The sequence below is a fragment of the Staurois parvus genome, unplaced genomic scaffold, assembly GCF_062004578.1.
Source record: "Staurois parvus isolate SC_StPar_1 unplaced genomic scaffold, SC_StPar_1.0 ptg001220l, whole genome shotgun sequence".
NCBI classification, from domain to species: Eukaryota; Metazoa; Chordata; class Amphibia; order Anura; family Ranidae; genus Staurois; species Staurois parvus.
The window spans coordinates 1,412,836-1,432,876 of NW_028319016.1; the positions used below are offsets into that span (position 1 = coordinate 1,412,836).

General features: G+C 44.2%; 1 protein-coding gene across 2 annotated transcripts in view; it reads left to right on the top strand.

Annotated features, from left to right (window-relative positions):
* The window catches only part of AGR3 (anterior gradient 3, protein disulphide isomerase family member), a 64,438-nt gene extending 55,610 nt beyond the window's left edge, over positions 1 to 8,828 (top strand). For both annotated transcript variants that reach the window (XM_089660247.1, XM_089660246.1), the window contains exons 7-8: positions 5,213 to 5,296; positions 8,028 to 8,828. In XM_089660247.1, coding sequence (XP_089516373.1) covers positions 5,213 to 5,296; positions 8,028 to 8,077 — 134 coding nt within the window. In that variant the 3' untranslated portion in view covers positions 8,078 to 8,828. The remainder of the gene's footprint in view (positions 1 to 5,212; positions 5,297 to 8,027) is intronic.
* Positions 8,829 to 20,041: the final 11,213 nt, after the last annotated feature.

Sequence of the window (20,041 nt, forward strand, 5' to 3'; positions counted from 1 at the left end):
GTTGCTGACAGCTGTCCTGCCCTTAAAAAACACACACCTGTATTGGGTTTACTGGTTTCAAGAAGCACTGTCTGATGTGAACCATGCCTCGCAGAAAAGAGCTCTCAGAAGACCTACGATCAAGAATTGTTGACTTGCATGACGCTGGAAAGGGTTACAAAAGTATCTCCAAAAGCCTTGATGTTCATGTGTCCACGGTAAGATAGACTGTCTGCAAATGGAGAAAGTTTAGCACTGTTGCTACTCTCCCTAGGCGTGGTCATCCTGTAAAAATGACTGCAAGAGCACAGCGCAGAATGCTGCATGAGGTAAAGAAGAATCCCAGAGTGTCAGCTAAAGACCTACAGAAATCTCTGGCACATGCTAACATTTTCGTTGACACATCTACAATAAGGAAAACATTAAACAAGAATGGAGTACATGGGAGGACACCACGGAGGAAGCCATTGCTGTCCAAAAAGAATATTGCAGCACGTTTGAAGTTTGCAAAAGAGCACCTGGATGTTCCACAGCACTACTGGCAAAATATACTGTGGACAGATGAAACCAAGATTGAGTTGTTTGGGAAGAACACACAACACTATGTGTGGAGAAAAAAAGGCACAGCACACCAACATCAAATCCTCATCCCCACTGTAAAACATGGCGGAGGGAGCATCATGGTTTGGGGCTGCTTTGCTGCCTCAGGGCCTGGACGGATTGTTGTCATTGATGGGAAAATGAATTCCAGAGTTTATCAAGACATTTTGCAGGAAAACGTACGACCATCTGTCCCCCAACTGAAGCTCCGCAGAGGATGGGTGATGCAACAGGACAATGACCCAAAGCATACAAGTAATTCAACAAAACAACGGCTGCAACAGCACAGAATACGCCTTCTGGAGTGGCCCAGTCAGAGTCCTGACCTCAACCCGATTGAAATGCTGTGGCATGACCTTAAGAGAGCGATTCACACCAGACATCCCAAGAATATTGCTACACTGAAACAGTTTTGTGAAGAGGAGTGGTCCAAAATGACTCCAGATTGTTGTGCAGGTCTGATCTGCAACTACAGGAAACGTTTGGTTGAGGTTATTGCTGCCAAAGGAGGGTCAACCAGTTATTAAGTCCAAAGGTTCACATACTTTTTCCTCCCTGCACTGTGAATGTTTACATGTTATGTGCAATTAAACCATGGCAACATCTAATGTTTGTGTAGTATTATGTTCAGCAGACTGTGTTCTTCTATTGTTGTGACTTAGATGACGTTCAGAGCACATTTTATGCCCAATTCATGTAAAACTCCACGTAATCCCAAGGGGTTCACATACTTTTTATTGCAACTGTATACAGAATAAAATATATATAATTAAACAAAACCAGCTTACTTCAGCAAAGTACTAACAAATCCTGACCATCACCTAAGCACACCCTCAGGCTAAGAAACGATGAAACATTTATCCCATGCATTCAGCCTTTTTTCAAAAATCTGATTTTACAAAAATCTAGGGGGCGTGATTGGGAATATTGTAACCTCCTGTAATACAATAGAGCTAAATATACTCCCCTTAACCTACACTAAGGCTCACCATACACCTTACAATCTGATTGTACAATCTCTGTACAATCAGCTTTAGATTTGCCAAAACTATGTCATATGATGACCTTCCTACACTATCCAATCAATTTGTGTCCAGTCAGACAGGTCCTTGCACTGTATACTTGTAATAAAGCTAAAGAAGATTGTAAAGGTGGTTGTATAATTTCATTGTAACGTGTGTGGTGAACTTTAGGCTGGTCATACATTTCTTGTACAATTTTCCTCTAGATTTACCTAAACCATATAGGTAACCATATATGTGCACAGCTATCCAAACAAGTGTGTACGAGCTGACAGGGAGGAGAACTGTTAGTAAACAAAACAGTTCTCCTCCCTGTCGGAGAGGAGAACGGGCTCTGGCGGAATCCAGTGATTGAGAGCTGCGAACGGCAACATGGGTAGGGCGTGCGTGCCCCCAACCCGTAAATGTAAAATCACATATATACATGTGATTTTGCGCACCTGTGCCACGCTGTAGCAGTATTTCTGCTATAGGGCAGTTGGGAAGCAGTAAAAAATGTACTTTTGTTTATAAATATATAGATGTATTCACATTGTCATTTATTTATGATACGCATTTTATAATTTGTGTATATAGAATATATTGCGCTTAGTTTTGTGTTGGTAACTGATTTTCATCACTGTTACTATAATTTATAAGGGATGTAGGGAGCGCGGTATATTTTTTGTGTGTATGTTTGCAGACTTTTCAAGCTTGCCAACGGCCAGCTCCACATTTTATATTTGGTTTGTAGGAAGCGCGATCTTATTTATCACTAGCAATTAGCTTGCATTTGTTCTGAACCAGGTCATGTGTTCATATCAGGTCAATGATGTCAAACAAATCATTAGTAAGACCTCATCTGGAATATGCAGTTCAGTTTTGGGCTCCAATTCACAAAAACAACATTGGGGAACTGGAGAAAGTACAGAGAAGGGCAACCAAACTGATAAGAGGCATGGAGGAGCTCAGCTATGAGGAAAGATTAGAGGAACTGAATTTATTCTCTACTGAGAAGAGAAGATTAAGGGGGGATATGATCTCCATGTATAATACATAAGGGGGGATATGATCACCATGTATAATACATAAGGGGGGATATGATCACCATGTATAATACATAAGGGGGGATATGATCTCCATGTATAATACATAAGGAGGGATATGATCTCCATGTATAATACATAAGGGGGGATATGATCTCCATGTATAATACATAAGGGGGGGATATGATCTCCATGTATAATACATAAGGGGGGATATGATCTCCATGTATAATACATAAGGAGGGATATGATCTCCATGTATAATACATAAGGGGGGATATGATCTCCATGTATAATACATAAGGGGGGATATGATCTCCATGTATAATACATAAGGGGGGATATGATCTCCATGTATAATACATAAGGGGGGATATGATCTCCATGTATAATACATAAGGGGGGATATGATCTCTATGTATAATACATAAGGGGGGATATGATCTCCATGTATAATACATAAGGGGGGATATGATCTCCATGTATAATACATAAGGGGGATATGATCTCCATGTATAATACATAAGGGGGGATATGATCTCCATGTATAATACATAAGGGGGGATATGATCTCCATGTATAATACATAAGGGGGGATATGATCTCCATGTATAATACATAAGGGGGGATATGATCTCCATGTATAATACATAAGGGGGGATATGATCTCCATGTATAAATACAACAGTGGTTCATATAGTGAACTTGGTGTAGAGTTATTCACTCTGAGGTCATCACAGAGGACAAGGGGGCACTCTTATGTCTGGAGGAAAAAGAACTTTAATCTCCAAACACGGAAAGGTTTCTTCACAGTAAGAGCTGTGAAAATGTGGAATAGACTCCCTCAAGAGTTGGTTCTGGCCAGCTCAGTGGATTGCTTTAAAAAAAAGTCCTGAATTCTTTCTTGGATACACAGAATATAACATTTATAGGTAAAGTTGATCCAGGGAATATCTGATTGCCTCTCGGGGGATCAGGAAGGAATTTTTACCCAGCAGGAGCAAATTGGATCATTCTTTGCTGGGTTTTTTTTGCCTTCCTTTGGATCAACTGTGGGTATAGGATTATAACTTTTTTTTTTTTCTTAATGGTTGAACTGGATGGACTTTTGTCTTTTTTCAGCCAGACTAACTATGTAACATCCCCGCCTCTTTGTCAGCTGCAGGGTGGGAAATCCCTCGCCTGCAGCTCATTGGACCAGGAATGACAGCTGGGTTCAGACTCAAACCTACTTCTGAACAAATGCAAGTTCATCCCTAATCCTCAGGTACAATGCAGGTGCAGCAGCCACTGCAGGTCCTGCATTGTGTGGGATGGTGTTTTGGGGGGTTTCCCTACATTCCGGGGCAGGGAGAGTGAAGAATAGCACTGGTAAGAACCGCTCTCTATTTTATCCACCTACAGTGAACTAAATGAAAATTATATCATGGGAGGGGGGGGGAGGGTAGGAGGGGGCTATATGTCCGGGTCCCCCCCCCCTGCCCACCCAAGTACAAAGAATAACATCTGTGTTTGTAGATGAATTTAAGGCCAGGAATTAGAAGTAGATTAAAGGCTGAGGGGTGAACCCCCCTTCCTCAAGGCTAGGATATAATAGAAAAACAAAGAAAGTTAAAAAAAAAAAAGTTTAAAAATTCTCCTTTATACATCATTGTATTATATGTTTCTATATGATTTTTTTTATTGCTCTTTAATTTTTGTGCTATATTTTAGCTACCCTAGCCGTGATGAAGGGGGTTTCAGCTCCCAAAATGTGATGACTTTGTAAGCAATCTGTATTTGAAATAAACTTGTACATGAACTTCCGTATCATGGTCAGGGATGCTGTTAGAAACCACGGAGCCCCATACAGCCAACCTAACAGGGCCCCCCTCAAATAAACACAGTTCACGATACTTCAGTTATGAACGAACACAGTGAGCGATCAGTAACAATCACTCATTATGTTCATTCAGGAAAGGAAGAGGCTGGTAATTGTAACATAATTACCAGACCCGTCCCCCACTCTCCATCCTGAAGGATCCTATTGTGTGCTTGCAGCTGCCGGTGGGAAGGAGGAGAAGGGAAGCCAGCAGCACTGCAGGGGTGGGAGCACACAGGGGCCCTGGGCAGTAGAGGGAAAGGTATGGTGCACAGGGAGGGCGATTAGTAAGTTGGGGGGGGGCAATTGCCCCCTGATTCCCTGTATGGCACTCTCTGCAGCAGCCAAAAGCCAGCAGGACAGAGGAGAAGAAACCGGCGTTCAGCCATTGCAGAGAGCCATGCAGGGGATCGGTTCCAGCAATTGCCCCCCCCCCCCCAGCTGTGCCGAGCACCCAGCTGCCTGGGCCCCTCTGCTGGCCTGGGCCCCGTACAGGAGGACTGGTGGTACCCCCTTATCCATGGTCCTGATCTCAGTACTGCTTCAGTTCTAGATTCAATCATCCCACAAAATACAGATGAATCAGTGTAGGTGTGCAGGAGAAGGAATGGTCGCAGACTCTTCAGGTGGGGCTCAGAATGCACACAGATGCTAATGGTTTTTCACCGCTAACCAAAGTCTGAGAAACACGAAGAACAAACCTGTGTGTCGCTCTTATTTTACAGATCCGTCACTCACTGTCAGAGCTGACATCACCGGGCGCTATTCCAATCGCCTTTACACTTATGAGCCGCAAGACATCGCTCTCTGTAAGTTTGTAATCTGAATACTAAACTCCAGGCAATCCACTAAATGCACAAACTAAGTACATTCTGTATATGTAAGCTGTTTTACCCACCAAAGAATTTGTATTTTTGTTCATCCAGTCCTGAGGTTTACACAGAATTGCCACAGAGCACAATCCTGTCTGGCAGGGCAGGAGACCTGGTTTTTCTCTTCTGCATTAAAATAAAACCTTTATAGGTCTTGTCCCTCCCCCAGCCCGTGATTGGACAATGAAAGGAGGAGCAGCACACTGATGAGCTCTGCTCTCTCTTCCTGTTCCGTGTTAGCATGTGAGCACTTCAGCACAGCCCCTGTGCACAAAGCCAGACCCATAACCCATTCACACTTGAGGGAGACCAATTTTAGGCAAATTTTTAGCTTTTTCTTTCTTTTTTCTTTTGCTCGTGTGTTTTTTGGGTGTTTCCAGTTTTCTGGTTTAGCATTTTTGTTTTAGCCAATGGAAAGCTAGTTACTAGGAGAAAGGAAACTGCACATAAAAATTGCGTTACATGCAGTTTTTAACACTCCTATTGAAGTCTGTAGAGGTCAAAAATGTGCAACTCTGCCCATAAAAAGCTCAATTTCAGGCTTCAACTCAGGTGTGAATGGGCATAATTAAACATAATAGGAATATTGATGTTGAATGTTGAAGTGCTTCAAGAAATGCATGTCATATCACTTGAGCCTAAAACCATGGTCTAATGAGTTTGGTGTTGAAGAAGGCGCATGTCCTGCACAAAACTCTGACCTCAACCCTACAGAACACCTTTGAGATGAATTGGAACATCAGTTGTGAGCCAGGTCTTCTCATCCAACATCAGTACCTGACCTCCTAAATGGTGGAAAGCTCCATAAAGATATGGTTTGACCAGTTTGGTGTGAAGGACATCAAGTCTCCTGCACAGAGCCCTAAACTCAACCCAACGAACACCTTTGGGATGAATTGGAACATCAGTTGTGAGCTAGGTCATCTCATCCAACATCAGTACCTAACCTTACAAATGGTGGCCAGCTTCATAAAAACATGATTTGATTGGATTGGTGTGGATGAACTCAAGTGTCCTGCACAGAGCCCTGACCTCAGCCTCACTACACACCTTTGGGATGATTCGGAATGCTAACTGTGAACTAGTTAAATAACCAGTGTAGCGCTAACAAAACTAAATATATATGAATGAATAATTAAATCCATAAATAAACTTAATACATGCTGAACAATCCCCTTATTATACACACCGGGGAAATAAACATAAATAAATCAATAAATAGTGTCATACGTGAATTCCCTCTCATAGGGAACAATCAGTGCATATAGTGAAATAAAAAACCATAATTCAATAAAGTGAAGAAACACACAATAGTGCACAACAACTGTGAACTAGTAATTAGTTCAAAAAATTCCTAAGTCCACGATGCTTATAGTGGTCCTCCCACTTCACTCTCATGCAAAAACGTGCCAATCCTCCTATATCCGAAGTGCCCCCTCACCCCCTTACTTAGACCCCAGCAGGGCCAGCTCGCTTTAGGGATCAACCGATCCTGTATTATTATTATTATACAGTATTTATAAAGCGCCAATAGTTCGCTCAGCGCTGTACATTACAAAGGGGGACAGAACATGTGACAGAACAATACCAATACAATGCAAAACATGAGGGGATCGAGGGCCCTGCTCTTTCCAGCTTACAATCTAGGAGGGAGGGGATGGTGGCACAGGAGGAGATAGCTGTGGGGGATGGAGTGGTAGGAAGAGTGGAGGAGGTCGGCAGGTTAGCAGGGGGTGGGGTAAGCTTCCCTGAAGAGGTGGGTTTTCAGGGTGCGCCTAAAGGAGAGGAGAGTAGGTGATAATCTGATGGGTTGGGACAGGGAGTTCCAGAGGATGGGTGACACCCTGGAGAAGTCCTGGAGGCGGGCATGGGAGGAGGAGACCAGGGAACTAGAGAGAAGGAGGTCTTGTGAGGAGCGGAGTGTGCGTGCTGGGCGGTACTTGGATATTAAATCAGTGATGTAGTTCGGGGCAGTATGGTGGACGGCTTTGTACATCAGTGTTAGGATTTTGAATTTGATCCGTTGCGCAATCGGAAGCCAGTGGAGGGAAAGAACAGACTCCTCTCAGGATTCCCCTCACTGATGGTAAACGTCTCCAGCCTTCACCAAACTAGCAGCCAGCTCCTCCCAGGGTCATAATAAAATACAAGAAGAGACCCTCCATAGTGTAACCAGTTTAATAAAATAAGTGTTTAGTTGAAAAGTAATACACTCACATTTAAAACATCACATCTCCAGCTTTTTACCACATGCTATGGGTGTACTGCATGGGTATATACAAAAGGTGATCCAATATGGCCCCCCACGCCGGAAATGACGTCACCACGTTGCCGGAAGTTCCTCCCCGCGTACCGACGCGTTGCGTCACGTTTAACACGTGACTTCCTCAGGGGGGTTTTCATGAGCTGTAAGCCATAATCATCACAATGATGACAAATCACGGCTTGAACTATCTTGCTTTGCATGTAATGAGTCTATCTCATATATTAGTTTCACCTTTTAAGTTGCATTACTGAAATAAATGAACTTTGGCACGATATTCAAATTTTTCGAGTTTCACCTGTATATATGATAGCTGAAAGCTTGCCTTTGAACATGCACTGCATCACTGAATACTATGGAATTGCTCATGCTTAATTATTTGTGTGTTTTTTTTTTTTATTGCAGTGATAGAAAATATGAAGAAGGCGATGCGCCTCATCCAGACTGAGCTATGATCAGCGCTCCGCATGAGGCACTGAAGACATAGATTTTTAACAATCCAACTCACACAGGTCCCTTTAATGTCCATAGCGGGAGATTTGTGTCCGCTCCTCTAAGAGATCCCCAACAATTGGTGCCATTACCTCCCCGTCGATGCTCTGCACTTCTCTATCCAATCACATTCCTGCCAGCTCCCAGCATAGCCATAGACACAAATTTTGGGACCCTGTCATTTTGCCTATTTATAGCAAAGTAACAGTTGCACCCATGGCTGCCAATAGTAGGGACATTCTGAATGGCCCTCCAACACGACTTCCAATGGATGCGTATTGCAGCTTCCCACCCAAAAAAAAAAATAGATGCACGCACCATTTTGTAGCAAAACATCACAACGCACATTCACACCACCATCATCATGGTGCGTTGGCGTGCCATTCAAATGACTCATGTGACATGTATTGTAGTAAAATATGAATTACTGCAACAGGGTGACATGATTGGGGCCCTATGGCAAATATTACATAAGCACTAGGAGTACTCACACTGAACCTTCAAGACCTGACCTCCTGTATATTCAGAAGATTCTGCGCTGCTAGGACAATCATGACCCCTTCCAGAATATTCCTCATTGTCGCTCTGTAAGGTTTATACGTTGTATTTTTGTAGACTGTAATCATGTCGGCACATCGGAGTGTTTCTTTATACAAAGATATTAGGAAATTTAGAGGTGTGAAATTTTAAATAAAATTGATTTTTAAAAACAGAGTTAAGTCTGCAAATTGTTATAGGTTTTGTATATAAACAGAATTGTGCATTCTAAAATATAATCATTTTTCAGATGGATCCGGACTTCGTTTTAAAACCCAAGTCTGACGTTTCTGACAAATCACGTACTGTATATTTTAGTGTAATCGCAATACGGCCTCATTTACACTTGTTGCTGGGGGGGTAGTAAAAACACTGGGTTGAGCTTGCATCGTGGTGTAGCAAAAATTAGCCCCCCTGTCATGCCAGTGGGCAGTACCCTTCAGATGAATGAGGCCATTCTGGGACCATCCTGCAACCATGTGCATGTCCAAATCTTGTAGACTTCACCTCCGCAACATCTCCAAGATACGCCCATTCCTAACCTCGGAAACCACTAAGCAACTTATTCACTCCCTGGTTATATCTCGCCTTGACTATTGTAACTCCCTCCTCATTGGCCGACCTCATCGCAGGCTATCCCCTCTTCAGTCTATAATGAACGCTGCTGCCAGACTCATCCACCTTACTAGCCGTTCTGTATCTGCCACCCCTCTCTGCCAATCCCTCCACTGGCCTCCACTAAGTGTCCTCCACCCCTCTCTGCCAATCCCTCCACTGGCCTCCACTAAGTGTCCTCCACCCCTCTCTGCCAATCCCTCCACTGGTCTCCGCTCAGTGTTCTCCAACCCTCTCTGCCAATCCCTCCACTGGCCTCCACTAAGTGTCCTCCACCCCTCTCTGCCAATCCCTCCACTGACCTCCACTCAGTGTCCTCCACCCCTCTCTGCCAATCCCTCCACTGCCCTCCACTCAGTGTCCTCCATCCCTCTCTGCCAATCCCTCCACTGGCCTCCACTAAGTGTCCTCCACCCCTCTCTGCCAATCCCTCCACTGGCCTCCACTAAGTGTCCTCCACCCCTCTCTGCCAATCCCTCCACTGGTCTCCACTCAGTGTCCTCCACCCCTCTCTGCCAATCCCTCCACTGGCCTCCACTCAGTGTCCTCCATCCCTCTCTGCCAATCCCTCCACTGGCCTCCACTAAGTGTCCTCCATCCCTCTCTGCCAATCCCTCCACTGGCCTCCACTAAGTGTCCTCCACCCCTCTCTGCCAATCCCTCTACTGGTCTCCACTCAGTGTCCTCCACCCCTCTCTGCCAATTCCTCCACTGCCCTCCACTAAGTGTCCTCCACCCCTCTCTGCCAATACCTCCACTCATTGTCCTCCACCCCTCTCTGCCAATCCCTCCACTGGCTTCCCATTGCCAAATGAATAAAATTCAAAACATTAACAATAACGTATAAAGCCATTTATAACTCCGCCCCAACTTACATCACCAATCTTGTCTCTAAATATCACCCAAACCGTACTCTCCACTCCTTGCAAGACCTCCTGTTCTCTGGCTCCCTTGTCTCCTCCTCCCATGCTCATCTCCAGGACTTCTCCAGAGCTTCCCTCATCCTCTGGAACTCTCTACCCCAATCTATCAGACTATCGCCTACTCTACCCACTTTTAGGCGATCTCGGAAAACCTCTCTGTTCAGGGAAGCCTATCTTGCCCTCAGCTAATAATGGAATCTTCTACTCTTCCAACCGGTCCATCCCCCACAGTTACTACCTTTTGTACCACCAGCCCCTCCCTCCTAGATTGTAAACTCCAAAGAGCAGGGCCCTCCTATCCCTCTTGTATTGAACTGTATTGTTACTGTAATGTCTCCCGTTATATTGTAAAGCGCTGGGCAAACTGTTGGCGCCATAAATCCTGTATAATAATAATGTGCATATAATTGAAAATTTTGCAACATAGAATGAGCACAAAAGTGAGCCAAGCAGTAGGTGCCACTATGGACACCCCAACATTATTATTTCTATAATACAGGATTTATATAGCGCCAACAGATTACACAGCACTTTACAATATAAAGGGGGACAGTACACTTACAATACATTTCAGTACAGAAGGAATAGAAGTGCCCTGCTCATGGAGCTTACAGTCTAAAGCAGGGGGGTTCATCCTTTTGATCTTCCGGGGCCATATTGCAAGAAGAGGAATTGTCTTTGGCAGCACATAAAATACACCAACAATAAGGATCGCTGATGAACAGAAAAAATTGGGCAGATCACAAGTTAACCACTTCAACACCGGGCACTCTTACCCCCCTTCCTGCCCAGGCCAATTTTCAGGTTTCAGCGCTCTCACACTTTGAATGACAATTGCGCGGTCATGCAACACTTTACACAAACTAAAATTTTATCATTTTGTTCACACAACTATAGCAATTTAGTGGTGATTATATACCACCAAAAGAAAGCTCAAGTAACTAAATAAATTTAAAAAAAAAAGTTTTTCTTTGTTTCTGTTATACAAGTTTGCAAATAAATAATTGTTCTTCATAAATTTAGGCCAATATGTATTCTGCTACATTTCTTTGGTAAAAGTAACCCAAATCAATATTTATTATTTAGTCTGTAGGAAAGTTATAGAGTTCACAAACTGTGGGATATATCTGAATATTGATCAATCCTAAAGTACTGACGGCCAATCGAATTTCTTGAGGCCCAAAAATGTCAGGACAGTACAGATATCCCCCAAATGTCAGGACAGTACAGATATCCCCCAAATGTCAGAACAGTACAGATATCCCCCAAATGTCAGGACAGTACAGATATCCCCCAAATGTCAGGACATGACAGATATCCCCCAAATGTCAGGACGGTACAGATATCCCCCAAATGTCAGAACAGTACAGATATCCCCCAAATGTCAGGACAGTACAGATATCCCCCAAATGTCAGGACGGTACAGATATCCCCCAAATGTCAGAACAGTACAGATATCCCCCAAATGTCAGGACAGTACAGATATCCCCCAAATGTCAGGACAGTACAGATATCCCCCAAATGTCAGGACAGTACAGATATCCCCCAAATCATCCCTTTTTGCAAAGCAGACAGCCCAACGTAGCTCATAAGAGGCAAAGTGAGTTTTTTGAAGTTGTCATTTTTTTGTCATAATTTTTCGTAAAATTAAGAAATGTAAAAAATTATTTTCACTTTTTTTTTTTTACATACTGTCACCAGTGCAGTACAGCGTCATCATATAACTGGCGTGGCAGTGATCAGGGACACTGACTCATGAGAGTACGAAAAAAAAATTGATAATTTTTTTTTCAAGTGTGTTTAATTTTTTTTATTTTTTATTACATTTTTCTCTCTTTTTTTAAGATTTGTTTTTCATATTACACTATGACCAAAGTAGTATAATGTTACCAGAGTAACATTGTACTACTTTGGGGAAGTGATCAGTATTTTTTTTTTCTTTATACACAATTTTAATGCTTATAGCAAAGAATTTCTGTGCACTTTGCAGGGACTTCCTGTTGTGGCTATGGGGCAGGAAGTGAAGGGAAATCTCCCAAATGGGGAAAAAAACCCTGAAAGGGGTTATAACCCTTCCTATGGCTGGTCATACACTATACAAATTTCTGCCCAATTTCCTTTAGATTCACCTTCAACTATGCAGTACAAGGGCCTGCCTAATTGGATGCAATTGAAAGTGTTGTTTAATTTTGACCTCCTATTATATGATTTTGGAAAATCTAAAGCAAAATTCTCAAGAAAGTTGTATAATGTATGGCCAGCCTTCCTCTATCCAAAAAAAAAAGAAAAAAAAAATGTTTTGCCTTTAGTTCTGCTAAATCTGCAGCTTCAGGCATCACCCTGGTATCTTTTTTTTTCCCTAAGAGCCTGCGATTGGCTTTTTCATGATAGCATGGGGTCTTATAGATTCAAGATATCTTCCTAAAGAGTACCTGTTACATACCTATTGCTGTCACATGAGAAGTTTATATTCCTTGTGACAGCAGTAAAAGTGATAAAAAAATAAATAAATGAATAATTAAAAAAAAGATTAAAGTGCCATCCTCCTGTGCTCACGTGCAAATGCGAATGTGCACGACCGTCCCGCGCACACACAAACAGCAATCAACTCACATGTAAGGTGTCGCTGCAAACCTCAGATCATGGGTTGATTCTAGCACCAGACCTCCTCTGTAAATCTTAAGTGGCAACCTGTAAAGGCTTTTAAAGTGTTGCCTATGGATAGTAAAATTTGTGTCGTTTTCAGCTGTTGCACGGGCATGCGCAGTTTTAAAGCATTACATGTTTGGTATCTATTTACTTGCCTGTAACATCATCTTTTATATTTAAAAAAAAAATGGGTTTGTATTGTATTTTATTTTTTTTGTGTTAAAATTCAAAAAAAGTGTATTCCCCCGTTCCACCCCCCCAAAAAAAACGTTGCCCAAATACCGTGTGACATAAGAAATTGCAAAACCCACCAATTTATTCTCTAGGGCCTCTGCTTTAAAATATATATATATAATGTTTGGGGATTCTAAGTAATTTTCTAGCAAAAAAAATACTGATTGTCACATGGGAACAAAAAGTGCCAGAAATGGCCTGGAGGTGGTTAATGCTTGAAAATCCAGATACATAGAAGAACTCAGAATATTTATTATTATTATTTATTTCAGGTACTTATATAGCTGTCAATTTACACAGCGATTTACATATATATTGTACATTCACATCAGTCCCTAACCCTCAAGGGGTGTACAATCCAAGGTCCCTAACTCACATTCATACATACACATACTAGGGACAGTTTAGACAGGAGCCAATTCACCTACCAGCATGTCTTTGGACTGTGGGAGGAAACCGGAGTACCCGGAGGAAACCCACACAGGCACAGGGAGAACCTGCAAACTCCAGGCAGGTGGTGCTGTGGTTGGGGTTCGAACCAATGACCCGAGTACTGCCAGGTGGAAGTGCTAATCATTTAGTCACTGTGCTGCCCATATAAATGAAAAAAATACCTAAAATTTTGTTAAAAAAAATTTTTTTTTGCTTACTTTTTCTTGTAAAATAAATGTTTTTTTCTTCATAAATTTGGGCCAAAATGTATTCTGCTACATATTTGGAGTAAAAATAACCCAAAACAGTGTATATTATTTAGTCTGTGTGAAAGCTATAGAGTCTACAGAGTCTACAAACTATGGGATATATATTTGAAAATTGATCAGCTGAGATCCTAAAATGCTGGACACTGGTATGACATTAGCATGAGGTATGGTGGTGATCAGGATACTGGTATAGTGGTGATCAGGACACTAGTATGGCAGTAATCAGGGTGCTGGTATGGGGTATGACAGTGATTAGGATGCCGGTATGGGGTATGGCAGTGATCAGGATGCTGGTATGGGGTATGGGGGTGATCAGGATGCTGGTATGGGGTATGGGGGTGATCAGGACACTAGTATGGCAGTGATCAGGGTATTGGTGTAGAGTATGGCAGTGATCAGGGTGCTGGTATGGGGTATGGCGGTGATCAGGATGCTGGTATGGGGTATGGTGGTGATCAGGACGCTGGCATGGGAGTGATCAGGACGCTGGTATGGCAGTAATCAGGGTGTTGGTATGGTGGTGATCAAGATGCTGGTATGGGATATGGTGGTAATCAGGATGCTGGTATGGCGGTGATCAGGGTGTTAGTATGGGGTATGGTGGTGATCAGGGTGTTAGTGTGGGGTATGGTGTTGATCAGGATGCTGGTATGGCGGTGATCAGGGTGTTAGTATGGGGTATGGTGGTGATCAGGGTGTTGGTATGGGGTATGGGGGTGATCAGGATGGTGGTATGGCGGTGATCAGGGTGTTAGTATTGGGTATGGTGGTGATCAGGGTGTTGGTATGGGGTATGGGGGTGATCAGGACGCTGGTATGGCAGTGATCAGGGTGTTGGTAAGGGGGTGATCAGGATGCTGGTATGGGGTATGGTGGTGATCAGGATGCTGGTATGGCGGTGATCAGGGTCTTAGTATGGGGTATGGTGGTGATCAGGGTGTTGGTATGGGGTATGGGGGTGATCAGGACGCTGGTATGGCAGTGATCAGGGTGTTGGTATGGGGTAAGGGGGTGATCAGGACGCTGGTATGGTGGTGATCAGGATGCTGTGCTGGTATGGGGTATGGTGGGGATCAGGGTGTTGGTATGGGGTAAGGGGGTGATCAGGACGCTGGTATGGTGGTGATCAGGATGCTGGTATGGGGTTGATCAGGATGCTGGTATGGCACTGATCAGGATGCTGGTATGGGGGTGATCAGGACGCTGGTATGGCACTGATCAGGATGCTGGTATGGGGGTGATCAGGACGCTGGTATGGCACTGATCAGGGTGTTGGTATGGGGCAAGGGGGTGATCAGGACGCTGGTATGGCAGTGATCAGGGTGTTGGTATGGGGGTGATCAGGACGCTGGTATGGGGGTGATCAGGGTGTTGGTAAGGGGGTGATCAGGACGCTGGTATAGCACTGATCAGGGTGTTGGTATGGGGTAAGGGGGTGATCAAGACGCTGGTATGGCACTGATCAGGGTGTTGGCATGGGGCAAGGGGGTGATTAGGACGCTAGTATGGGGGTGATCAGGGTGTTGGTATGGCACTGATCAGGGTGTTCGTATGAGGTCAGGGGGTGATCAGGACGCTGGTATGGCACTGATCAGGGTGTTGGTATGAGGTCAGGGGGTGATCAGGACGCTGGTATGGCACTGATCAGGGTGTTGGTACGGGGTAAGGGGGTGATCAGGACGCTGGTATGGCGGTGATCAGGGTGTTGGTATGGGGTTAGGGGGTGATCAGGACGCTGGTATGGCGGTTGATCAGGGTATTGGTAACATTGTAATAGGTCTAAATGAAATGTTTGGGGGTCTGTTTACATTTGCGCTGCACAATAATGCATGTGTGTTATGTAACGCATTACCGTGGCAGACCATTGAAATGAATTTTGTCCCACAAATTGGAAGTACCAGAAAAGTTTTGCGGCAAAGCCCTATGGTGCATTGCAGAACATTGCAGAGCATGTGTGGGGTGCTATTCAAAATGAATGACACCACACTGCGTCCACGCACGGCTCCTACAACTCATAGGTGTAACTCGGTGCAGTTACTTTTGCCCTTTCCTAGACTGAACTGGACTTGCCTCTCATGTTTAGCAGACAATAAACCTCAGCGGCTGAACTGGCGGAACCGGATCTGCGGCAGCATCCGTCTTCGGCCTGTGGGGTGTTGGCCGGCACAGCAGGTGGCCAGTGTGAACGCTGACGAGCTCCATCTATATTTCCTAATATGACACAGACAAATATTTGTACAACTCGAGAACAAAAGGGACCATCGCAGTGCTGAGTGTGCGGAGCTAAGGACACATCAGCATTGGCGGCGGGGAGATGCTGGCGATATTGTCAGCGCGGAACGTTCAGGAATGTGAATGAGCAGGAAGGGACTGACCCGATATTTCCTCCTTTACATCCTCGGGTTTCCATCACACCAGTAATGTCACTGCTACAAATCTCTGATCAGGAACCAATCAGGAACTCCGCTCGGGGTCAAGAGTCAGGTGCCGCGCAGACGCATATTTGTGTACTGTCAGCGTGAACAGGTTAAAATGACACTGAACTCTGGTAAAAAAAAATATGTACAGTACATGTATGTATTTTTAAAGGGTAACTCCACTTTCAAGTGAAAAAATAAATTGCAAATAAAAAAAAATATTGTGTTTACGATTGCGACTCAAGTCATTTTGTAACTGAACGTTATTAGACATGACCTTTCCTTTTTCAATCTGCAGCGCTGTCATTCTCTGTAAAATACAATATGGCTACCTGGAGGTGTTCTGTACACAGATGGTATACAGAACCTGAAAATGGAACCTCCTGCTTGTGTGATCGTCTCACTGATTTTCCCAGAAGTCTGCACTAAAATACAAATCAGATGTTGGGCATCCCCTGCAACAAAAATGTAATTTTTAGTGAGTTGCTCCCAAAGGGAAATCACATCTAAAGGGATGCAGACCCTGCCACTTTCCTCATTAGCCCTGCAAGTGCAGCAGCTGATTGATAATCATAAAATCCCTCCCATTAGATTCACTCTGCACATGGACACAGAGAAACAAACAGCTATTTCTTCAGAATAACAAAATGTAGGAATCTGCAACAAAGTTTGCTAAAATCTCTGCAATGTACAGAGATCACCCAGAGGGGGAGGTTTATTTCTCAACAAAAGTGGACTTTAACCGCCTCCCGCCCACCATATAGTAATATGACGGACGCAAGGTGGTTCTCTCATTCTGGGAGGGCGTCACATGACGTCCTACCATTCTAACCACGCATGTGCGGCTCCCGGAGTGCGCGGCGATTGGCGGTGCACTGTGTCCCTCGGACACAGCGGATCCCCGATCCACGGAAAGAGCCGAAGATGTCAGCTCGGTCATGTGATCAGCTGTGTCCAATCAAAGCTGATCACATGTAAATACGGAAATGCCGGTTATCAGCATTTCTCTCCCCACGAGCTGTCACGCTGACAGAGGAGAGGCGAGCCGGTAATCAGCAGCCCTTGGAGGGGACATTTACACTGATCATCAGAGCACTGATGATCAGTGTGCCCTGATGATCTGTGTAGCCCCAGCAGTGCCACCTGTCAGTGTCCATCAGTGCCTTGTGTCAGTGCTCATCAAAGCCACCTGCCAGTGCCCATCAGTGCCACATTAATGCCACATATCAGTGTCAACCGTCAGTGCCACCTATCAGTGCCGCCAATCAGTGCCACCTATCAGTGTCAATCAGTTCTGCCTATCAGTGTGCATCAGTGCCACCTATCAGTGCTTGTCAGTGCCACCTATCAGTGCCACCTAACAGTGCCAGTCAGTGCCGCCTAGCAGTGCCAGTGAGTACTGCCTATCAGTGCCACCTATCAGTGCCATATATGAGTGCTGCCTTTCAGTTCCCATCAGTGATGCCTGTCAATGCCTATCAGTGCCACTTACCAGTGCCTCCTCATCAGTGCCCATCAGTGCCACCTATCAGTGTCCATCAGTGCAGCCTATCAGTGTCCATCAGTGCAGCCTATTAGTGCCCATCAGTGAAGGAGAAAAATCACTTATTTACAAAATTTTATAGCAAAAAATAAGAAAAAACTTTTTTTTTCAAAATTTTCAGTAGTTTTGGTTTGTTTAAGAAAAAATGAAAACCCCCGAGGTGATTAAATACCACCAAAATAAAGCTCTATCTGTCACAAAAAGATACAAATTTCATATGGGTACAATGTTGCATGACCGCGCACTACAGAAAGAGATCAAACGCAAACCGCATAGGTATGAACCTAGCCTTAGAGATGACACAGTCATGTAGAATCTTGTGCCTGTGCAGTTCTTGACCAATGCTTGACACAGAATAGCCCCTGCTGCAGCCTCTCACCTTCTGAAATGCTAAAGGGGTACAATGTTGCAGTCAACTTTCTATTTTTGCAAATAATCCTGGATGTCATAAATTGGCAGCGAATGGATGTGTTTGCCATAAGTGGATACAATATTTGGTAATCTCGTAAAAAAAAATGTCAGATTTTAGCCAAAGTACACTATCAGTATCTAACACAAACACTGTCTGGGGCTGATGGCGGTGATAGCGAGAGATTTCCTGGGCATGAACTTGTCAGATGAGCAAATCCAGCGCTGCAGCTCACAGTAATGCCAACCATAGATGGTTCGAAAATCGGCCGATTTTTCGGCCAAAAAGAAAAAAATCGTCCGATTTTCGTAGTTAGTGGGTTAATTGGTCGGCCGCTTTTTCGTGTTTTGGCATATTTTTTTTATTGGTCATGTTGGAAAATTTGCGGCCGATTTTGACGATCGCCCGATTTTCCCGGCATTGATGGGCAAATCAGCTGATCGTTTTACCGATAAAAAGTCAGCGCATGACCCGTGACCTGCAAGAAGAAGAAAAAAAGGAGAAGAAAAAGAAGAAGAAGAATTCCAGTCCGCTATTATATTTTATATGAAAAGTATTGCGGTTGCAACAATGTATCCATTTGTATCCGAATAAAAACATCTGTATCCGAAATGGATACAAATGGATACATTGTTGCAACCACAATACTTTTCATATAAAATATAATAGCGGAGCTCTCTGCAAGGGACAGAAGTAATTCAATGCCAGTCGTAGACGGGACGAAAATCGGCCGATTTTTTTTACCGTTGGTGGTAAAGTTGGCTGATCGAACAACCGATTTTTCGTTTTTATTTTATAAATAAACGGCCGATGTTTGACCCGTCTATGGCCTGCATTAGGAAACCTTTCAGCACCTTTGAGTGTGAGCTCTATGATCCAGTGCAGGGAAGCCACTTGTAGCTTCCTATATTGTTACAGTAATGCAGTCAGGCTGTAAAAACCGAAATAATTGTGAGCTCTTTTTCTATTGTTTGAACAGATCTTGCTGGGGGTAAAATACCCTGTGTTAGCCATACGCTAGAGAGCCGGACCCCTGCTCAACAGAGTGCAGCCATCCGGGTCTTTAGCAATCTGACACGCCCCTTGCCCAGTGCACCAATCAGCAGCGTTCACACTCCCTCTGCAATACTGTTGATTGGGCATTTCAGCCCGCTGGAGACCCGGAACGCTGCACTTGGTGTTGAGCAGAGGTGTGGCTCTCAAGCACGCTGCCAACTCAGGAGACAGTATTTCACCCCTGCTGCAACAAACAGTATTGTTCTAAAAAAATCTTGTATGTGTTGATGTTTATGGCAGACTTTCTCCATTGTTTTCCAGTTTCGGCCTCCTGTGAAAGAATAAATCTCACGGCACCCCAGATTAAATTGTGAAAAATCATACTTATCGATGGGAAACCCGAGCCGAGACAATGCATACAACCACCTTGAGGAGACTGACTTCTCATCAGAGGTCCTCCTTCATATTAGAAGATCCCCCTTCACATCAGAGGTCTTCCCATCATATCAGAGCCCCCCCTTCACATCAGACCACCTCCCTTCACATCAGAGGTCTTCCCATCATATCAGAGCCCCCCCTTCACACCAGAGGTCCTCCCATTACATCACAATCCCCCTTCACATCAGAGCCCCCCCTTCACACCAGAGGACCTACCATTACATCAGAGCCCCCCCCCCCCGGACCCCATTCACGCCAAAGGTCCTCCTATTACATAAGACCCTCCCACTTTACATCAGAGGTTCCCCTTTCACATCAGGGTCCTCTCTTCACATCAGAGGTCCTCCCATTACACCAGAGGTCCCCCCTTCACATCAGAGGTCCTTCTAGTACATCAGAGCCCCCCTTCACACCAGAGGGTCTCCCATTACATTACAGGTCCCCCCCTTTACATCAGGGTCCCCT